General features: G+C 45.8%; 2 protein-coding genes across 11 annotated transcripts in view; one reads left to right on the top strand and one right to left on the bottom strand.

Moving 5' to 3' along the window:
• Positions 1 to 12,044, top strand: part of Steap3 (STEAP3 metalloreductase) — a 36,233-nt gene extending 24,189 nt beyond the window's left edge. For 5 of the 10 annotated variants that reach the window (XM_074070555.1, XM_074070553.1, XM_074070554.1 and 2 more), the window contains 2 exons: positions 2,735 to 2,898; positions 9,302 to 12,044. In XM_074070555.1, the coding sequence (XP_073926656.1) occupies positions 2,735 to 2,898; positions 9,302 to 9,583 (446 nt within the window). In that variant the 3' untranslated portion in view covers positions 9,584 to 12,044. Of the gene's footprint in view, positions 1 to 1,644; positions 2,651 to 2,734; positions 2,899 to 9,301 lie in introns of those variants that run through there. The other 5 variants (XM_074070562.1, XM_074070560.1, XM_074070561.1 and 2 more) reach the window with 5 other exon arrangements.
• Positions 9,418 to 19,768, bottom strand: part of C4H2orf76 (chromosome 4 C2orf76 homolog) — a 100,178-nt gene continuing 89,827 nt past the window's right edge. The window contains exon 6 of the mRNA XM_074070565.1: positions 9,418 to 9,556. Within this exon, the coding sequence (XP_073926666.1) occupies positions 9,534 to 9,556 (23 nt within the window). The 3' untranslated portion in view covers positions 9,418 to 9,533. The remainder of the gene's footprint in view (positions 9,557 to 19,768) is intronic.

Raw genomic sequence — 19,768 nt, 5'->3', positions numbered from 1 at the left:
CACCTACTGTATGACAGTCACAAGCTACTCGTTTCCCAAACATCCTTCTTGTGCTTGCAGATGAAATACAGCCAAGAGTAGAGTTCCAGTGAGAGAGCACCTACCTAGCAAGTAAGAGGTACTGAGTGCAAACCCTAGTACTGCCAAAAGAGAGAGAGAGAGAGAGAGAGAGAGTGTTAACAGAAATCCAGGAGGCCTTGTGTGATTGTATTTAAGAAAAAAAAAAAGTAACAGTTGGGCACCAGTGGCTCACATCTGTAATCCTAGCTAGTCAGGAGCAGGGATCAGGAGGATCACAATTCAAAGCCAACCTGGGCAAATCATTCTCAAAAAATAACCACCACAAAAAAGGTCTGATGGAATGGCTCAAGTGGTAGAGGGCCTGCCTATCAAGAGTGAGGCCCTGAGTTCAAATCCCAGTATTGAAAAAAAAAAAAACCAACACATTCAGAGAGACAGTGGTCCTATTGGGAAGGGTCTCCTGGCTGCCCCCTCCACCCCCTGCCTTCTCCTGGGGTTTGGCAGGCAGCAGACACCACACTCTTCCCCACTACCACCACCCATGGAGACTTGGACAAGGGTGATGCTGCTGCCTCACCAGCCCCAACCCCTGCATCCTGCAGCCTCAGACCCACCACTAAGGAGAGGCAGTCCCACACCCATCTGTGGCTGACAGTTGCTCTCCTGGGCCTTCTCAGTGTGGCCAGAACCGTAAAAGTCCCCCTCTGTACACATAGAAGCCCCAGTCTCTGGTCCATCGCCTTTTGATCAGTTCTGTATGTGGGAGCATTCCCAGGGGACAGAGAGCACGTGTGGCACTGGCCCTGGGGAGCTGCGAGTCCAGCACTGTAGACTTAGAAGTTGCACATGAATCTCAAAGGCCGTTAAACATGGCTGCAATGCAGATCCCCAGGCAGGTGTCCCCCCCATCACCACTCCCTTGCCCATCTCACTCTTCCCATCCCAGATCCGCTGCAGGTAGGAATACCAGGAAAAAAACCAAGGCATTTTGCAAGCCACTGTAGTATACATATGCCGTCATCCAAAGCCTGACTTGTGACATTAACTGCCTGAGCTTACCAAAACGCAGAGGGGAATGAGTAATGAGAAGAGTTGAGAAACAGTGTGCCACGCGGAGATGACTTGCCTACTTCTCTAACAGCAGTGGTTCATACTGCCAGGAGTGAGTCAGCCTCCTTTGGGCACAGCTACGAAGCAGACCTGTGCCCTGTGCAAGGCTACACCAGCCACATCTTTCTCACTAATCCTGCTGTCTGTTTCTGTCACGCCAGGTGTACAAACAAAATCAGACTTTCAGGCATTCCCTCATCCAGATCTGTCAGGTAGAGAAACTGAGGCCCAGAGACAATTTCCCAGAGTTCCCCCACAGCTAGTGATCAGGACAAGAGGCAGGGTCCCCAGATTCCTGGTTCTTTTGTGGTTTATAGACGTAAACGTGAGCCAGCCTGCCCTAAAATACTAAGGAGGTAATCATTTTCAGATTGAGTACCCAGGGGGTGGCATTCTCTGAGTCTCTTTAAATTCTCTGATAAGCTTTACAACCACTTTGGTTCAGCCCCGGATTCATTTTTAATATTTTATCGGGTAACTGGGCTTATGTTATTTTCTTTTTTGCTGAAGTAGTGTCTCAGAAAACCTGGATGAGTCATTCTGGTTTGAGAAGCAAGGACCAGCCCACTCACAAATAGTCCCATTTGCTCATGGATGTATTGTTGCTTGTTTTGCGGGTAAAGTTGAAGTACTAACGTGTCATGCGGCTTCTCAGACAACACCCTGACTTCCAGGAACCCAGCTGCCCGGGAGATGACGGTGCTAATGGAAGGCCCGTGATACGCGTTCCTCCCCGTGCAGGTGCTATGCCAGTGAGCGGCAGCCAAAGAGGAGGGGTTCAGCTGCAGGCTCACTTCAGGTGGGGCGATCAGGATCCCTGATTTATGCATAGGAGACCCCAGAGCTCCAGAGAGCAGGTATTCATGTTCCGTGCAGCCCAGGGCTCAGCACACAGTAAGCGGATCCTCAGTGCTTGCTGGACTGCTTGGTGACTGGACTTCAGTAACAGTCGAACCAAAACTGAGTGCCTCAGAAAGCAATGGACAAGTTGAGATGGGGGGTGGTGGGAGCCTGGGGACTCTGAGTTCAGAGGTGTTGGAGGATGAGTGTCTGTATCTTTGGGTGTCCTGAATGTCAGCAAATGACACAGTAGGTTGAGGGACCAGAGAGACAAAAGGTCCAGGATGAGGAAGGCTGGGAGGGGAGGCAGCCCTCAGAGGCATGGCTCCATCTGACCTAGGGTTTCAGAGCTGAGATCGTACCTCTCTGCTGTGCTGGATATGGGGACCAGAAAACCGTGATGCAGTCATGCTTAGAGAATCTGTATTTCTTGTCAACTTCTCTGAGCCCTTCCTCTTGACTGACGTGACCCATCTGGGGCCCCCAAGCACACGTGTGGGAGCCCCACAGAGCCCATGACCTTGAGAAGGCAACTTGATCCTCATGCCTCCTTTCCCTCGTCCATAGAATGGGTTAATAGTGATCTCTACCTCAATGTGACTCTGGGATTAAATGAGTTGCTAATACCTGAGAAGTGATTGGAACCCACCAGGACATGTTCGTGTTCGGTGGGGCATGAAGGCAGCTGTGGCGTTTGCTCACTCACGTCCCGGGGCATCGGCCTTTGCCAGGGTACTCATAGTTTTTCTTCCATCTGCATCAGGTTTTGCCAATAAGGGTTACCTGTGGGACGAGGAAGAAGTCTGGCGGATGGAGATATACCTCTCCCTGGGCGTGCTGGCCCTCGGCACACTGTCCCTGCTGGCCGTCACCTCACTGCCGTCCATTGCAAACTCACTGAACTGGAGGGAGTTCAGCTTTGTGCAGGTAAAGTAGGCCCCACTATGAGCTGGCCACAGCTGGGCTATGGGCCACCTGTCTGGTGCTAGTGTCTTTCCCAAAACTACCTGGACTTGCATCGCTGGTACAGTGGGATTACCTGTCTGGGTACCAGGGCCTTTGCATTCTGCAGAGCCTCCTGGCCTTCTGATAATGGGATGCCCACTAGAAGCTCTTCTTGACCCCTCTGACTTCAGGAAGCTAGATTAGAGGCTGGGACAAGACAAGAGGATGCTGGATGTATTAACCTGAGTTAATACAGTGCTTGAGCCTCCCAAACATAACTCCATGCCGTGCACTTGTCGGGTACCTTGCTGGTCTCGATAGGAATGGCTCAGCTGTGAGTGAACCTGGTCCACCGTACCTTCAGCTCAACCTGGTGCTGCTGTTCCCACACAGGGCAGCTGGGAGGAGAGTGGTTGAGTTGCCCTTTATAAAGGATGAGACAGCATTTCCCAAAGGGCACCATTCCTGGGAAAAATCCAGAGAAAAGGAGGTCTGGGAGCCAGGCTATCAGCTCATTGGTAGAGTACTTGCCTGACATGTGCAAAGCCCTAGGTTCCATCCCCAGCACTGCAAGAAAAATAAAGGAATACATTTTAAAAGAAGCAGATTTGTCATCAAATAAATTTGAGAATAGATTTCCCTCCCCCAAGAGAGTCACAGTACATTTTGGCACAGTAAGTTTCCAGTGATGGCTAAAATCCCAGCTACTCAGGAGGCAGAGATAGGTTTGAGGCCAGCTCAGGCAAAAATTATTGAGAGCTTCTCAAAAACAAACACCTCCCCACCTCATTTCTCAGATAAAGCTACCAACACTGTGTGGAAAATGCTGCTGGTGGCAAGGGGTCTCCATGCATTTGTTCCTGCAGTAAGCATTTATTGAGCACTTGCTGCATGCCCCAGGTCTGGGATGCAATGTGGGCAAGACCAGCAGAGCCTTGTTTCAGTTATAATGGAGATGATGGATATGGGGACATTTCTTGCATTTCCTTGGCGTCTTCCACTGTTCTCCACAGAGTACGTGGTCAGGGTTGGCAGATTAACTCAGCCTCTCCCATGGATAGGAGCTGACTAACACTGGCTCCTGTGACTATTGTATCAGGGCAGAGAACAGACATTATTATCTACCCCCACTATCAACCAGAATCTGTCAAGTATCTTCTCTGTGCAGAGAGGATTCAGAGGGACAGTGACAGTGTACTGCTCTTATGTAACCCAAATTAATTATTCATGACTGGGGACCCTTAGTGTACTTTAGAATGAAACAGTTGTGGTTGTTTTTAAAGAGCATCTGTGAATCTAACTGGCTCTGCTCACCTCAGAAGGTCCCTGGAGGAGGGCTCAGGGCTAACACATCCTGGCATAAGAAGTTTGGGGGAAAGGAATTTCTTGATCTGTCACTAATCCCTGTGTGTCACACAACCAAATCTAGGGTTTTCCTGTTCCCGCCTAGAGTATCCTGGGTGCATGGTTTGTCCACAATTAAAGCAGACTGCAGGTTGCTCCTCTCACCAGAAGTTGCACTGCTAAGCAGTCACAGATTACATGTCCTGACTCTGGCTGCCAGAGAAAGCCTGTGGATTTGTTAGCAAAAGCCCACTGGGTCCCCCGATGCTGCACTCTGCTTTACATATTGAAGAATTGAAATAAAAATATGAAAGTCCTTCCACTGCAAGAGCAGGGGAGGGGGTGGGGTGAGTAGAAAGGCAGGATTTTATTTGTGGAAATCAAATGCCTGTACTCTATCCACCGAAATCTGCTGTCTCCTGAGTATGCAATGGAGGGCGCCTGAGCTCAGCTGTGCCTGCCCCCCATGTCCTTGCTGTGTAACTATGGGCAGATCATGTCCACCACCACCCCAGCCTCAGTTTATACTCCTGAAAAATGGTGTAAGTGCCCTAAGGGAGTTTTTGTGAGCCACAGTGAGAGGTTCTGTGTGATAAAGAAAAATAGAAAGCCTTTTGCTCTTCTTCTCAGAGTATCTGGCTACATTTCCACTATTACTGACTAAGCTACTAACCACCCATTCCTTTTTTGCTTCAATTTGTTTTTTTGAGATGGGATCTTGATGTTTTGCCAGGAATGACCTCAAACTCCTGGGCCCAAGTGATTTTTCTGTCTCAGCTTCTCAGGTAGCTGAGACTACAGAGACATGTCACCACATCCAACCATCCATTTCTGAGTTCAGTAGGAGGCAGTGGGAGAGAAGCCAAGAGACTCCAACCCTGGGCATCAAAGTGGTCCAAATCAGAGTTTGTAGATACCGTGAGCGCTCATGAGTGGGTCATGCGATCCATTCAGTGAATGGAACCCAGAATTTAAAAAATGAAATAGAGTAAAATGGCAAAGAAAATACCAGAGTGCCTTGCATGGTGTAAAGGGTAGATATTTTCAGTTATACTGATTCAGTAGGGGTGTGTGTGTGTGTGTGTGTGTGTGTGAGATCCCTGGTTGTCACTGGGCATTTGTCATGCATAAACTAAAATGCATTTCTTAGTGTGAGCTGCATTTTCTTAGTGTGAGTGTTAGAAGACACAGAGTTTGGGGAATTACAGGCCTGCCCCCCACCTGGGGACTCAGATGCTTAGAGATGGCTCTGGAAGCAGGGTGACCCCTATGTGCATGTGCTCGAGTGTGTGGTGCTCTCCTGTGCAGGAACACAAGAGGAGGAGCTGCAGACCTGGGTTCAATACTAAGGCTTACCAGCCCTGCACCTCAGCCAAGGCCCCCAGTTCCTCTGAGCTTCTGCTTCCTTCTTGTGCCTGTGTCACTCACGTGGTCATCGTGAAGATGCAAGCAGGGTATGTGTATTGGGCGCCCCCCCATGCACCCAATAACAGCACACAGCTCTGAGACTTAGAAACTGGCCCTGTCTCCAAGGGACCTGGGCTGACCTGGGTCCATCAGTACTTTGTTTAGCTAAGAGCCATTAGAGCACTGTTGACTTTATAAAAAGGTGACTGCTGCTTGCATTTATCCTTTTGCTTCCAAGGTTATTTTTAAAGTGTTAAGTTTTGCTCCGTGTTTCTTTGGGTGTTTTTGTTTGGTCTCTGTGCTAAACGCTCCCAATTCAGCTGGTTAAACATTAGATTGCAAAGGACCCAGCTGGAAGCAGCTCAGTGCCCAGAAAAGCTGAAACTCAGTCCTCAGCACCTAAGTCCCACAGTTAGAGAGGATGCCTTTGACCTTGCTCTCTCCAGCTACTTGTCTGAAATAATGACAGACAGCCCCTTTCTCCAGCTTGGAGAGCAATTGCCAAAGCCCCTCATGCCATAGTAACCAAGCACCAACAGGAGCCCCCAATGACCTGGCTGTGTCTTTATTGCTAACAAACTTCCATATTAAAAAAAAAGATGGCCCTATCTGGGGCTAGGGCTTATTAGTTGCCCCATGACAATCCCTTCCCTTCTTCTGGTTGCCTTTGGCCTTTCTGCAATTTTTCAGTTGTTTCAAGGAAAGAGAGTTTTAGTGAAACAAACTGGCTGGAGTCATCCAGGCTTCCCAGCAACACTAGAAACTCAAAAGGCCCTTTGTTATTGGCTGGTCTTTGGCTGTCAGCCCTTAGCTGGAGGCTGGGGCTTCCTGCCATCTGCACCATGGGATTCTAGAAGGCAAAGGGATGAGGGTATATGAACAGGAGGAGTAGAGTGCAGCTGGTGGGCCCAGGCAGTGTCTCTACTGTTCTAGTGCTGGGCTGTGAGAGCCCATCTCTCACTCTCCAGATGGGGGACTGAGAATGGTGGCCCATATAGGCCGAACACTGGAGTACAGGCCATGTCACACAAGGGAGACGCTGAAGCCTCTGTAAGGCCTAGACCTGTGTGGGTTCTCATTGCTGCTTTATATGGGAAAGCCATGGCACAGCATGTAGGCACCGATCAGCCTCACTGGTTCCAAGTCCTCTTCAACCAAACAACCTGAGCACAGGAGCCCAAGTGGACTCTTCAACCTCAAGCTGGAAGGGCGTGGGTGACGAGCTTCCAAAATTAGTGGCTTAGTCCTGGCGGTACATCAGCATCATCTGCTGATCTCTGAAAAACAACAGATGCCTGAACCCCACCCCAAACCAGTTTAATCTGAATTTCTGGGGGTGGGGCTGGAGCACTGACATTTTTCCCAAGCTGCCCAGGTGATGGTAACATGTAGCTCGGGTCTGAAACCAGCCTCAGGCTGATCAGTTCTCAGGGAACAAAAGATACTCCCAGTACTCTATGACTGGAAAGTGGGGAGACCTCAAACTGGCCTGGGTGTGCCATTGCAGGTCATCAGGGTGATTGACAGGTGTGCAAGACAGCCCCATGGTCAGAGCTCGGAACCTTTTTAATCCCAGCCTTCCATAGTGAGAGATCAGAATTTAGAAAAAGTTGTGGATCAGAACTTGCAGTTCTTTACAGACACTTCTGGAAGTGACGAGGATTTGGTTCCTTCTAACTTACAGTCAAGGAAGCTTCTGTTTGGGGGAGAGAGATGACATATGAGTTAATTGTAGTTCATAGTACAAAGCCAACCGTGGCTTCCCAACTGACCACATTGAGACAGGAAGTCACTAAGGATGAGCAAAAAGTCCTTGGAGTGGACACAAGGCCAAGAAGAACCAGAGATGGCTAAGACAGAGTTGGGTGTCTAATTTTATCTGGTGTAGAAATGTGCCCAGTAGCAGCCCTTACAATTTTCTTGAGCAACCACTGGAAAATGCTTATTACTATATTTAGCAAAATCACGATAAGCGATTGTTCTGAACAAATGATACTCCTTTGTTGTTGTTACTGTTGTTGTGGTAGTGGAGTTCGAACTCACGGCCTTGCATTTGCTAGGCAGGTGCTCTACCACTTGAGCCACGCCCCAGTTTGAACCATGTTCCTTCACTCACTGGAACTCACTGTCTGGGAGTTTGTACGGGAGTGGAAACAAGCAGAGCACCCTCCCTTCACCACCCCCACCCCAACCAGAGCAGCAAGAACGAGAGGGCCAGTGCAGAAACAGCCCCATTCATTGATTCATTTGTGTTTGTTTTGCAGGGCTCGCACATGTTAGGCAAGTGCTTGTTCACGGGTTACACCTGCAGTTCTCCAGCCCAATTCAGAAAGGGGTCTGAAGAGACTGCACATAAGACAGCATCTCTCAGCCAGACCTCTGGGTCAGTGCTGACAAGCTGGGCTAGGAGGAAGTCTAGGATGCCCATTTGTAGCTCTTCTGGAATGTTCCAAACAAAAGTATAGAGAGCCCTCACTCCCACCACATTTCAGTTAAACCCTTACAATGTCTCCTTCAAAAAAATGCATAGCATTCCCTGCGTGATGGATCACTGTAATTTATGTGATATAAGTAGGTCTTTCTGGCCAGTACCTCTCCATGGCTCCTGGTGCTCACAGAATTCAACCAGAGCTGCCTGGACCTCTGCTTCCTGCCCCATACAGCCCAACATGCAGTGTCCTTTGCCCTTGCCCTGCGCTCACTGATGTTGGCTGGTAGGATCCCCTGCTTTCCACTGAGGCTGATTAAGTCACTCCCCCAGGGTCAGTGCCAACTAAAACTAGCACCCATGGTAGACTCTGCACCTTCCCTTTGTGGTCCATGAGAACGCTGCCATGCAAAAGGGGCCGGGGCTACCCAGAGTAGTGCTTTAGGGACATTTCCACATCCTGGCTCGTGTTTGGGGTGGAGATGGAGAAGTTACTCTTGCCTGCCAGTGACCCACAAAAGCCTCGGGTTGTAAGAAGACCCATACTGTTTCTATTTGGAGTTATGATGACTTCTCACCCCACAGTCACTCTTCTCCTTCCTGATGGGAGGTAGGCCTGGCAGGGTTTCTGCCTGGGTGCTCTTAGCTCAGCATGGGGCAGGAGATGAAGGACCAACATACACAGAGCATCTGTGCTTTCTTTACAGTGCTAGGCCACCCAGATCAGAGGCTCCTGGTGTCACCTTCCGTATTGGAGCTGGGTCCACCTGCCACCTGTAAACTATTTACTTTGTGTTTCTCTTTTTTAAAAAAATCAGCTTAAAATCAATTTCAATTCCTCCCCCCCCCCTTTTTTTTAATCCAGCCTTATCTTAGGCCAACTGTTATCTGTGCAATTCTGATTTGGTTTGCTGACAGACAGTCGGTACTCTAATGCACATTAAAATATACACAAAACTAGTAAAGTTCACCTAAAATCATCTGGCAGCCACCAGATGGGGAAAGCCTCATCACCTTAGGAAATTTACGTGATTCACTCCTTGTACACCTTTCACATAGAAGCCTATTACCATTTTCTACTAGGGGTCCTCTGGCATATAGATTTGAACCCGCAGCCGAGAGTCCTACAGCCGCGCCCCTCCCCCGCCAGGGAGCCGAGGCGGTGGCACTGCCCGGTCCTCACTCCAGCCTTCACTTGCCTTGCAGTCCACCCTGGGCTTTGTGGCGTTGGTGCTGAGCACCCTGCACACGCTCACCTACGGCTGGACCCGCGCCTTCGAGGAGAGCCGCTACAAGTTCTACCTGCCGCCCACCTTCACGCTCACGCTGCTGGTGCCCTGCGTCGTCATCCTGGCCAAGGGCCTGTTCCTCCTGCCCTGCTTCAGCCGCAGACTCGCCAAGATCCGGAGGGGCTGGGAGAAGGATGGCGCGGTCAGGTTCACAGTGTCAACCGAGCATGTCCTGCCGGAGAAAACAAGCCACGTATGAGGCGCCAAAAACCAGGCACAGGGGGTTGCAGCCCTGAGCCTGTTTGGGTTTTCTTTCTGGATGGTGCTGAGCAGAGTAACTGCGAGCAAATGGGTGGTTTGGGGTTGGAATTCCTGAGACACGATGTACGCAGTACTATTCAGAATGGCACACCTGTGTGTGTGATATGTATGTACATATATTTCCTATATCTAACAGGATTTGCGATTATACTTAGCTAAAAAGTTAAGTCCCTGAGATTTCAAGGTATAGATTTAAAAGCAAGTGTCCGATGTTAAACAACAGCTCACACTCTTGTGACATTTGCAGAGGGACACTCACACTCTTTGTACCGAAGAATCTTGTATCGTTTGTCCCCCTCCCTTGCTCCTCTTTAGCTACATCCCAAGGCTGGTGCAGAGATGGAACTCTTAAGTGGCCAAGACACAACAGCTCTGGCTTTGCCCACCTTGCACCAGGAGCCACGGAGCAGGGGTGCAGATCTGATCTTCCTGCTGCCTCTGCAGCAGCAGGGGAGAGGAGGCTTAGCAGGAACACAGTGAGGGGCACAGCTGGAGTCTGTGCTGGAGCCATTGAAGATTGGTCCTTTGCAGCATAGGGGAGGGCAGGGGATTGGGGCCGAAGCTATTCCACTTGAGCCTCACTGAGCTAAGGGGTTTTCCCCCTGCCCTGAAAGTCTGAAGTCACCACAGAGCCTGCAAATTGATCCTCTTGTGAGGGTGTGAAAGTCACCTCTGAACTGGAGCCACTAATGAACCCGGTGTTCAGAGCTAGTGTAATTGCTTTCTCTCCATTAAGTTGGTGGTGACCGTTTTTTAAACCACTGTGCCTTCTCGCCTTTTCCATCATTAATTTAACTGTCTCCCAGGAAGGCCTGCAGCAGACCCCTGACAAATCGGGTGTCGGGGAGGAATGGCAGTACTCCCTGAGTATCACCCCTGCCTAGACCCTCTTGGACCTGCCCTGCTGAAGGACTGTCTTCATTAATTTGAGTCTGTGGGAAAATAACAGACCTGTTCAAATGTCCTCTGCTGCCTCTGGGCAGAAAACCACACTAGCTCCTAGGTCCTCCTCACAGGGTACAGTGGTCCCCTTATTTTCAGTTTCAACTTTGTTTCAGTCACCCAGTCAACCGCAGCCTGAAAATATTGTTTGTCTTGACTCTTTCTAGAGAGATTACGTTCCCATATTTTATTACTATATATTGCTATAATTCTTTGATTTTATTGTATTGTTAATCTCTTTCCTAATTTATTACTTAGACCTTATCATGGGTATTTATGTATAGGAAAAACATAGCATATACATACATATAGAGATCAGTACTGTCTGTGGTTCAGGTATCCCCTTGGAGAAGGTGGAGGAGGACAATCATATTACAGCTCAAACAGCTGGAAGGGACTTTTCTGCCCAAACTACAAACCTAAAATGCCACTGTACCAAAGCACCAGAGGCCAGACCATAGTCAGGGCCATAAGGCATCTATTCTCCAGTCTTGTGCCATCCACCCCTCATTCAGACAGGTACTGGTTGATTTCCTCTTTATAGAAACAGCTGCTGTCCCCTAAGTTCCCCAAACCCCTGCAGAGTCAGAGTGATCTGCCACCAAAAACTCATCTCTGAACATGAAGATCCTCCTCCTGTGCCCAGACTCATCTTTTCTTGTTGGAAAAGAGAGTAAGGCCATTGAAGGCTGACCAGAGTACGTGAGACGGGGCAGCCCTGCAGGAGGCTCCACACGCTTGTCTGCAGGGCACCTTAGCATCTCCCAGGGGAAAAGAGCGAAAGCCCAGCACAAGAACCTTTCATTAGGTCCATGACTAGTGGAGGGAGGTCCGGGAGAAACCACTTTATAGCTGCTGCTCCAGGGTGGGAGGTAAGAGCTTGTGGCACAAATTGGTCCTGATGGAGCAACAGCTGTGGCCCACAGAAGCTCACAGAAAAGGGGACAAGCAGAGCAGAGGTTTCAGCATTTGTGTCCCCTGTTCAGGGGAAGCAGGAAGATCACAGGCAGCAGAAATCCCCCCATGGTTCCTTCCTAGTGGGTGTTGGCTACCTTCCTTCTCCAGACCTCCCTGGTGGTCCCTTACACCAAAGATGCTGCTACATGGGCAAGTCCAGGCTAGTTTCTCACCCTCCTACTTCCAGGAGGGAAGAATTCCAAAAAAGTAGCAGGAGGCAACAGGTAGGGCAGGTAGCTGTCATCCACCATACAGACAATCAGCTCATGAAAGGCCCTGACCTTGTGTCTGTACCTCATCAGATGGCTGGCAATGACATCCCCAAGAGAGCAAGCTGCGCCCTAAGCCTGGTCCAGTCTGTGTGCCTCTGGGTACAGAAATGCCTCAACCCACATGCTAACTGCCACGGCCTGAGGTCGATATGTAAAACCTATGCATTTTGTTTTTAACCTTGTAGAGTTTGTCTAAGAAGCAGTAAAAATAAACACCTAAACTGTGAATTTCAGGCTTTTATTTCTGGAGTGGGATCAAGTGCACACTGGTTTGCTCATGACCTGGGCCAGCCTCTGTTTTCCCACAGTTCATTGTTTAATAGGTGTCAGGGTGCTAGAGCTGTCCACCAAAGAAGGGCAGACAGCCTCAGGCCAGTGAGGAAATGGGCAGGACCAGGTGGCAGTCTGGCCAGCAGAGTGACAGGGGAGGCTTCCTGGAGTGGTCAGTAAGCACAGGCCCTGCTTGTGGTAAGAACAGCTGTGCCATCTTTGAGTGGACAGGGAAGGAAGAAGGATGGACCCTAAGTGTTGAAAAGGACAATAATAATTCTTAGAGAAAGTGAAAAGGGACGTTTAGTAGGATTCAAAAAAAACTTGATAATACTTTTGTCTAAAGAGAAATGTACCTAATTGTGTTTCCTGGAAGTGTGCAAAAGGGATTTTATTCAGTGACTTTCTGTTTCCCTCCCCGCCCCCCGCCCCCAGACCTCTATGGTACTTCCATATAGTTGATCTTGGCTCAGTTTGGTCTTTCATAGTTACTCAAAAATGCTTTGGCTTTGTTTTTGTTTTCTTTGTTCAGAATCAAGCTCACAAATGGACCCTCTGATACACTAAGCCACTAACACCCTCTCCTTTTCCCCCTACCCTGCCAGTCAGGTGAATAATCAGCCCCTGTTTACTGAGAACTGACCTCATTACTGGACCAAAAACCTGACTCATTTCTGTAACCACCACCATACTCAGAGCCCACTCTTAAAAATGTCATCTTAGCTACCAGTGAATTTTCCCCAACCAGAGAATTCACTATGGGTTCGGCTTTCTGCAGGGTCTTCCTTCTACGAAACAACTAGTTTCTGAACAAAAATCATACTTTTTAAGGTAGAAGGGAAGACCACCAAGAGGTAAGAAAGTCACCAGGGCAGGAAACAAACGGGGACACACAAGTCCAGAAACAAAGGTGTTCCTTGGCTCCTGGCAGAAGCAAATTCAAATCATTTCTGATGAAAAACAACCTGGGTACATACCAACTCCATAGGAGTCCAACCTCTCTGATCAACAAACCATGGATGAGTCTACAGAAGCACTGCCAAGGACTTCAAAGAATGGAATTGTTATGGAGAATGGAGTATTACTATATGTTAATTTTCTAAGGAATTAAAAATACAGTCTCAGGAAATAGGAAAGCAATAACACACTGTGAAGGACCAGGCATAATGAACAACTTTTAAAAGTAAAAAGTTGTTGGAAACAATCCAAATTAGGTGCTTAAACAGCTGATTGGAGGAAATTAGTGAATTCTAAAGTGGAGCTGAATAAATTACTCAGAATGCAAAAAAAAAATTAGAATGGATAGAAAATACAAATGTAAGGTTAAAGGAGAAAGCAGTTTGAATGAAAGTTCTAACATACCAGTAACTGGAGCTCCAGAAGGAAAGAATGGTGGGGAGGCAAATTATAAACAGGTAAAAACAGGATTTAGCCGGGTGACCGTGGCTCACGTCTGTAATCCTAATTACATGAGAGGCTGAGATTGAGAGAATCGAGGTGTGATGCCCCAGCAAATAGTTCTTGAGACCCCATCACCAAAATAACCAGAACAAAGTGGATTGGAGGTGTGGCTCAAGCTGCAGAGTTCCTCCTTTGCAAGCCTTCAGTTCAAACTCCAGTTCCACCAAAAAATAATACAACTACAGCATCCAAATCGTTAGGAGGAAAAAAGAAAAAATTCAATTTTGGAAGGGCAAAAAATGAGAAAAATACCATTAAAAAAGCTTAGGAAGCAAAAAGTAGATGTTAGAAAAAGTCTACCTGTTGACATTCACCAGTGTCCATCCCTGCCACACACTGGGTGTCAGGGGAGGATTTTACACTCCTCACCAATTTCTGCTAAGATTTCTAGATCCATTTGACTCCCAGGACTGGCAGGAGTGTTCACACACACCTAGCCCCCCTCTCCCCAGGTTTTGCACAAACTGGCTGCCAGGGTTGAGTGAGACAGAGCACTCACACAAGTCAGGCACAGCAGAATTTTACTCACAGATAGTCATGAAGGACAGAAGCCTAGGATCCATGGCCAGCCAGTCCCCTTAGCATCCACTCCAGGGTTTTATTCTCCTGAGGGTCACTGAACTCACTGAGCTGAAGCATCCTAGGGCGTGGCCTGCTGGTCCAGGAGGAAGAAGAGAGTGTTCCTGACTGCTCTTTAGCTCAGGGTACATTCTGCCCAAGAATTGCAAAAAGCGGGGGAGCTGGGTCAGCTTAGGCCATTCACAAACTTATGCTACTGTAATCATCAAAATAAATACAAGTAGATTACAATCTTCAACTAAATGATGGGGATTGTCAAATTTGATTTTTTTCCAATATAGTTACAGGCTGTTTTTATGTGCATACTTTTAGGTATGCACATAAAAGGTAAAGGGATGGAAAAATGTGTTAGGAAAAACTAACACAAAGCTGGGGTGTCTATTATATTGTCATTTTTCATATTATGTATTATTGTGCATTATGTGCTCCCTATTCGTGAATATTATATGTAGCATATTTTATGGAAACGGTCATTCTTAGGGGTAGTGTCATTACATAATGTTAAAAGATTTAAATATTGTAGAATTCTATGCATTTAATAATTTAGCTTCCAAATATGTAGAGTAGAAGAAAGGAAAACAAAAGAGAGGGAAAAATAGGAAAGAAGGAAGGAAGAAGAGAGAGATGGGTAAATCCATCACTATACTGGGTTATAACAAAAAATTAGGTGTGTGTGTATATGTGTATATAATAATACAAGTTTGATGTCATAATAGGAAAATCTTATTCTCTTGAAAACAGATTATAAAGCAAATTTTAACAAATTTCAAAGAATAAATATACACTACATTCTCTTTTTTTTTTTTTTGTGGCACTGAGGTTTGAACTTAGGGCCTTATGATTGCTAGGCAGGCACTCTACCACTTAAGCCATTCCTCCAGCCCTGAAAATCGTTTGAGGTGGTCTTGGGATTTGAACTCCAGACCTCCAGTATGCAAGGCCAGCGCTCTAGGACTTGAGCTACCCTGCCAGCCTAGACTACATTCTCTTAACAATGCAAAAACAGAAGTCAAGAACAAAAGGTTTTATTTTAAATATCTAAACATTTTGAAATTTAACATATGCATATCAAGGAATCAATTATAATGGAAACTTTTCAAAAAATTTAAATTGAATGATCACCAAATTTGTCAATCAAAAACTTGTGGATAGGACAAATGCATTATAATAAAAAGAAACCAATAGCTGGGCACCAGTGTCTCACACCTATAATCCTAGCTACTTGGGAGGCTGAGATCAGGAGGATCACAGTTTGAGGTCAGCCTGGGCAAATAGTTCCTGAGACCCCTATCTCCAAAATAACCAGAAAAAAATGGATTGGAGATGTGTGGCTCAAACCTTAGTTTGCCCTGAGTTCTAACCCCAGTCTCACCAAAAAAAAATAGACTTGATAGTCAATGCACAAAGAATGCAATCCAGCAAAAGTAAACAGATACTCTAAAACATTACAGCAGAAATTAGTGAAACAGGAAATGAAGATACAATAGAGAGGATTGTAAAGCCAAGGGTTGGTTTTTGGATAAAACTAATCAAATGCATGGATCTTAGGTAAGGCTGATCATGAACAAAAAGTAAAAGGCTGAAATAAATAGTTTTAGGTATGATAAAGAGACAAAACAACAAATAAAACGAAAATTTAAAGACAATAAGAATATTATATATGAGATTATGCAATAAATTTGAACACTTAGAATGGATAAAAATAGATAGGGAAGGTGGCTTCAAGTAATCCCAGCTACTTGGGAGGCAGAGATCAGGAGGAGGATTGTGGTTTGAGGCCGGCCTGGACAAAAAAGTTCACAAAACCCCATCTCAACCAATAAAAGTGAGTGTGGCACCACAAACATGTCATCACAGCTACACAGGAAGTATAAATAGGATGATCTCCACCCAAAACAGCCTGGGCATAAACATGACTTTCTATTAAAAAACCAAGACCAAGAAGACCCAGGGCCATGGGTCAGACAGTAGAGCACCTGGCTAGCAAGCATAAGGCCCTGAGTTCAATCCTCAGTACTACAAAAAAATGGACAAAAATAAAACACGAAAATTCACTCAAGAAGCACAAAGTCTGAATATTCCTAAAAATCATTATAGAAATTAGATCAGCAGGTTAAAATCCCCCTTCACACACACACACAGACACACACACACACACACACTCCAGAGCCCCAAAGCCCAGGTGGTTTTACAGCAAAATTCTACTGAATTTGCAAGGAAGAAATAATTCTATTTTATATGGTATTTTCCAAAAATAATCTATTCACAAGGCCCTGAGTTTAAACCCTAATACTACCAAAAAAAGAAAGAAAGATAAACTTATTCTATGAGGCCATGCAAGATTAAAAAAAAATTAGGCAATATAAAGGAAAATTATAAGCTGGTTGCCAGTGGCTCACGCCTGTAATCCTACCTACTCAGGAGGCAGAGATCAGGAGCACTGAAGTGTAAAGCCAACGCCAGGCAAATAGTTCAAGAGACCTATCTCAAAAAAGAAAAAAATCACAAAAACAGGGCTGGTGGAGTAACTCAAGTGGTAGAGTGCCTGCCTAGCAAATGTAAGGCCCTGAGTTCAAACCCCAGTACCACCAAAAGAAAATTATAGCCCAATTTCACTCCTAACAGAAATGCAAAAATCCTAAACAAGGGTATTAGCAAACTTAATCTTATACTATATAAAATGACTAAATTTAGCTTATTAGAAGAATGCAAGTGTGGTTTAACATAAACTCTATAAATACTACTAACTGCAGTCACCACATTAACATTTTTGATCATCTCAATAGATAGAGAAACAGAAAAGGATAAAATTCAGCACCTCATTGCTGTGGTTTGTATTTGGTGTAAATGTACCCCTCAGGTTTAAGTGTTGAAAGCTTGGTCCCAGTGTGGCAGTGTTAGGAAGTGGTGGAACCCTTAAGAGATAAGGCCAGGCTGCAGGAGGGGTGATTAGGTCACCATTGGTGGCACTGCCTACGGAAGCAATTAATGTAGCTCTCAAGGGACCCCAGTTACTTCCTGCAACAGTTAGCTGTCATAAAAAGAACAAGTCCTGTCTTGGGCTTCCTCTCTCACCGTGGGCTCGGTCCCTCTACATGTTCTCATCATTATGACCCTCAAAGGCCAAATCATGGAATTTCAGCCTTCTAAACCTCCTTATTTATAAATTGCTGAGCCTCAGGCATTTTAGTATGGCAAGGGAGAATGTATGGAGAGCAGATTATGAAAAGCCTGTGAGAACTATACGAAAGCAAGGCGAGATGCAGCGTAATTGCTTTTACCTGTAGGCCAAGATAGGCACAGCCCCGGCCACACACAGAAACGAGCAGAACAGCTGCATCTCCTAAGCTTGCATTCAGAGAAGGAGGAAGGCAGGTTTTTCCTGTTACAATGTCACACCCCTTCCCAAGAGTCTTTGCTCCACCCTGCTTGCAGCTGTTCGTAGAAGGAGCGCTTGAGGCTTTTTGCTTTTCACCTTGGGCTTTTGAGGCCTGGGTTTCTTGGGGCTTTGGCTTGAGCTTTGACTTCTTTTGTTTTGGGCTTTTTGGTGTGGGAAGCTTTGGGAAGGGAAAAGAATTACTGAAGGGAAAAGAATTGCGAAAGGGAAAAGAATGGCTAAAGAGCAGTTGATAGAAAGTCTGCACCGTGAACTTTAACATAGGCCTTAGAAAGCTAAGCCAAAGAAAGAACTTTAACATAGGCTTTAGAAGCTAAAGAAAAGCCAAAGAACATGGAAGAGTGCAAGATAGAGCACTGAGACTTTGCAAGTCTGAGCACCCAGGCTTTAAGAAAGCTAAAGAGAAGAAGGCTAAAGAAAACCTGCAAGCCAGGAGGCAAAAGACTCTAAGAGTGATTAGGCTAAAGATAAGCTAAGAAAACACATGGGACAGTGAGAGTCCCGGGAAAGAGGTTTTAAGCAAGGTTTTATTTATTTATTTTTTTTTAATTTTTTATTTTTATTTTTATTTTTTTTTCATTTTTCTTTTATTATTCATATGTGCATACAAGGCTTGGTTCATTTCTCCCCCCTGCCCCCACCCCCTCCCTTACCACCCACTCCACCCCCTCCCACTCCCCCCCCTCAATACCCAGCAGAAACTATTTTGCCTTTATCTCTAATTTTGTTGTAGAGAGAGTATAAGCAATAATAGGAAGGAACAAGGGGTTTTGCTGGTTGAGATAAGGATAGCTATACAGGGCATTGACTCACATTGATTTCCTGTGCGTGGGTGTTACCTTCTAGGTTAATTCTTTTTGATCTAACCTTTTCTCTAGTTCCTGGTCCCCTTTTCCTATTTTAAGCAAGGTTTTAAAGAAGACTTTAGAAGCAAGGTTTTAAAGAACTGCAAGGATTAAGGCCTTAAAGAATAAAGATAGAGAAAAGAAGCAATGAGGGTTGTGCATCTCTACCCAAGCTCTCAACACACCTGACCCCACTTTCTGTCTGTCTGTCTATCCTGTGTCTTTTCTGAATTTCCAGTTGCCCCCAGAGAAGCCCAGTTAGGTTCAGTAATAACCAGGAGCAAGAGAGAAAGCTCGCTCTAACAAGGGAGGGAGTGAAAAACAGTGCTCCCTCCAAGAATGGACTAAAACACCATTCTTCACTTAAAAACAAAACAGAAAAAGAGAAATAGAAGGGAATTTTCTTAACCTGATAAAGGAACTCTATGGAAAACTTACAGGAAATATTCTAGTGGTGAAATCCTATTAGTAATCCACATAAAATGAGGAACAAGGTACAAAGCCCTGAGTTCAAACTCCAGTTCCACCAAAAAAAAAAAAAAAAAAAGAACAAGGATTGGGGGAGTAGATCAGCAATAGAGCACTTGCCTTGGATTCCATCCCCAGCACCACACACACACACTCACACGCACACTCACACACACAATCTGGAACAAGACAGGATGCCTGTTCTATCACCATTTCTGTTTAAGATTGTGCAAAATGCCAATGCAAAAGTAGCAAATAATAAAAGAAATAAAGATACAAAGAACAGGAAAAGAAGACACAAAATTCTCATTATTTACAGGACAGAATCGCCTACACTGGAAGCCCAAGTGGACCTAAACACTAATATAGGTAATCAGAGAGTTTAATCAGGTAACTGATTTTCATTATTATAAAAATCTACTGAGTTCTCACATACTAGCACAAATGGTAAGAAAACAATTTTTAGAAATGCCTTTTACAATGGCAACAAATATATAATCTTCCTGGAATAAATCTAATACATACGTGGCAGACCTATAATGAGAAAATTATATAATTTTATTTGGAGAGCAAGCTATATACCATGCTCTTGGAAAGGAAAACTCAATACTTTAAGGCTATCAGTTTTTTCTAAATTGATCTATAGATCCAATGCAATAAAAACCAATAAGGTGTTTTAAAAGAAGTTGGTAGGCTACTTTAATAGGCTTCATTTATTATTTAGGACCTATACAGCAATAGGTCAGGAGATCCAGATGTTACATGTAATGCCAAGGTGGGCCACACGGGGGAGCATTGGGGTGGTAATGTGGACAAGCAACTTTCATTGTCACTTCTGCCTGAGGGAACAGGGAAGGTAGGGTAAGCAGGTTAAGGATTTCAAGGGCCCTGGGGCATAAGGACTGCTTGTGGTTTACCGGTACCCACCCTGA

Source organism: Castor canadensis, chromosome 4 (genome assembly GCF_047511655.1).
Source record: "Castor canadensis chromosome 4, mCasCan1.hap1v2, whole genome shotgun sequence".
Lineage (NCBI taxonomy): Eukaryota > Metazoa > Chordata > Mammalia > Rodentia > Castoridae > Castor > Castor canadensis.
This window is presented reverse-complemented; position numbering and strand designations above follow the sequence as displayed.